Raw genomic sequence first — 1,431 nt, 5'->3', positions numbered from 1 at the left:
CACGCTCCGTTCCCAATCAGCGCCTCTATTGGATCGCCACACAGACGCAAGGGGACGCCGCCGCCGGGGGGCGGCCGGGGGCCGAGAGGGGTGGACGGGGTTGGGGAGGACGACGAGGAACACCCCTTAGACGCAACCGCTCCGCCCGCCCGCCCCGTGCGGCGGGCACGGAGCATGGTGCCGAGCGCAAAAACGGTCGTTCTTTGAAGCGGTCCAAAGACCTTTCCTACTTTCGTCTTCAGAGTCTTACACTCGGTCTTACATCAACTCGAGCTTGATATTTTTAGCTATTCCTTTCCTCTATTCGACCCACCCCTCCCCGCTTCCCGGGACGGGCAGGTGCAAAAGCGCAGTTCAGGCTTAGGCAGGGACTTCTTGAAGCGGATCACCTGGAGTACCCAAGACGTTTCCTATGAATGAATGAAACAATAAAAAGACATGTGAGGCTCACCTTTGGGCAGCTTGTGCACGATGTCCTCGTACTCGGCCTGCACCTGGCTGAGCTCGTCCACGAGCCGGGGGACGGAGGCGTCGTCGGCGACCTGGTCCACCTGGACAGCGACCTCGTCGTCTTCGTGCTTGGCGTGGTGGCGGGGCTTCACCATGGCCTCCTGGATGGCCTCCTGCCTCTCGGTGGCGTTGACGACCTGCTGCTCGAGCACGCCGAGCAGCGCGTGGTCGGCCGCGGCGCGCTCCTGCAGGGTGGACAGGCTGGCGGCCATGGCCTTGAGCGAGGCCCGCTGGTTCTCCTGGTCCTCCTTGTTCTCGTGCGCCACGGCGCGCACCTGCGCCAGCGAGAACTCGAGGCGCGAGATCTCGCGCTGCACGGCCGGCACGCTGGCGTCCACCTTGGTCTCGAGGCTCTCGAGCGACTCGAGGAGCTGCAGCGTGGAGCCGCGCAGCGCCGCGAGGCCGGCGACGTGCCGGGTCGCGTTCCACACGGACTGCGACAGCGACCTGCGGGCACACATTGCGACAACCGCCGTCATTAACTTTGCGCAAGTTGGTTTTGGAGTGCGACGGTGTGACGGCGGGGAGAAGGAAGGACAGGCGCGGCGCGGTTCGCCGGAGATAAGACGCCCTCCAGGCCAGGACGACGCGCCGTGGCCAGTAAAGATCAAATCCTGATTTGTGCTCGGAGACTGCAAGGGTTTACGGTGGTTGACAAAGAGGAAAGTTCACCGAAAACCCAAATCAAACTCGTCAGCCGTCAGCCCGTCTCCTTTCCATAATGCCACGACACTGTCACTGTCTATTTACGCGCTAAAGGCTCCTTGAGAGGGGGAATTGAATACTTCCACTCCCCTTCGTGAGGAGGTGCGCCACAAGCCTACGAATTGCATCGTTGGGTCCGTGGATGTCACGTGCTGGGTGGCGAGGCGTGGCTGGCTCACCTCTCACGTACAAGTAGGAGGTTGGGGGGGGGGGGGG

General features: G+C 62.7%; 1 protein-coding gene across 1 annotated transcript in view; it reads right to left on the bottom strand.

The window, feature by feature from the left end:
* Positions 1 to 360: 360 nt before the first annotated feature.
* Positions 361 to 1,431, bottom strand: part of LOC113210748 (protein scabrous) — a 3,371-nt gene continuing 2,300 nt past the window's right edge. Inside the window, exons 2-3 of the mRNA XM_052275797.1 lie at positions 452 to 957; positions 361 to 410 (exon numbers count right to left, since the gene is read on the bottom strand). Coding sequence (XP_052131757.1) covers positions 361 to 410; positions 452 to 957 — 556 coding nt within the window. The remainder of the gene's footprint in view (positions 411 to 451; positions 958 to 1,431) is intronic.

This window comes from Frankliniella occidentalis, unplaced genomic scaffold (assembly GCF_000697945.3).
Source record: "Frankliniella occidentalis isolate FOCC.00 unplaced genomic scaffold, Focc_3.1 Scaffold933, whole genome shotgun sequence".
Lineage (NCBI taxonomy): Eukaryota > Metazoa > Arthropoda > Insecta > Thysanoptera > Thripidae > Frankliniella > Frankliniella occidentalis.
Note: the sequence above shows the minus strand (reverse complement) of the source record. Positions and strands in the feature narration are given on the sequence as shown.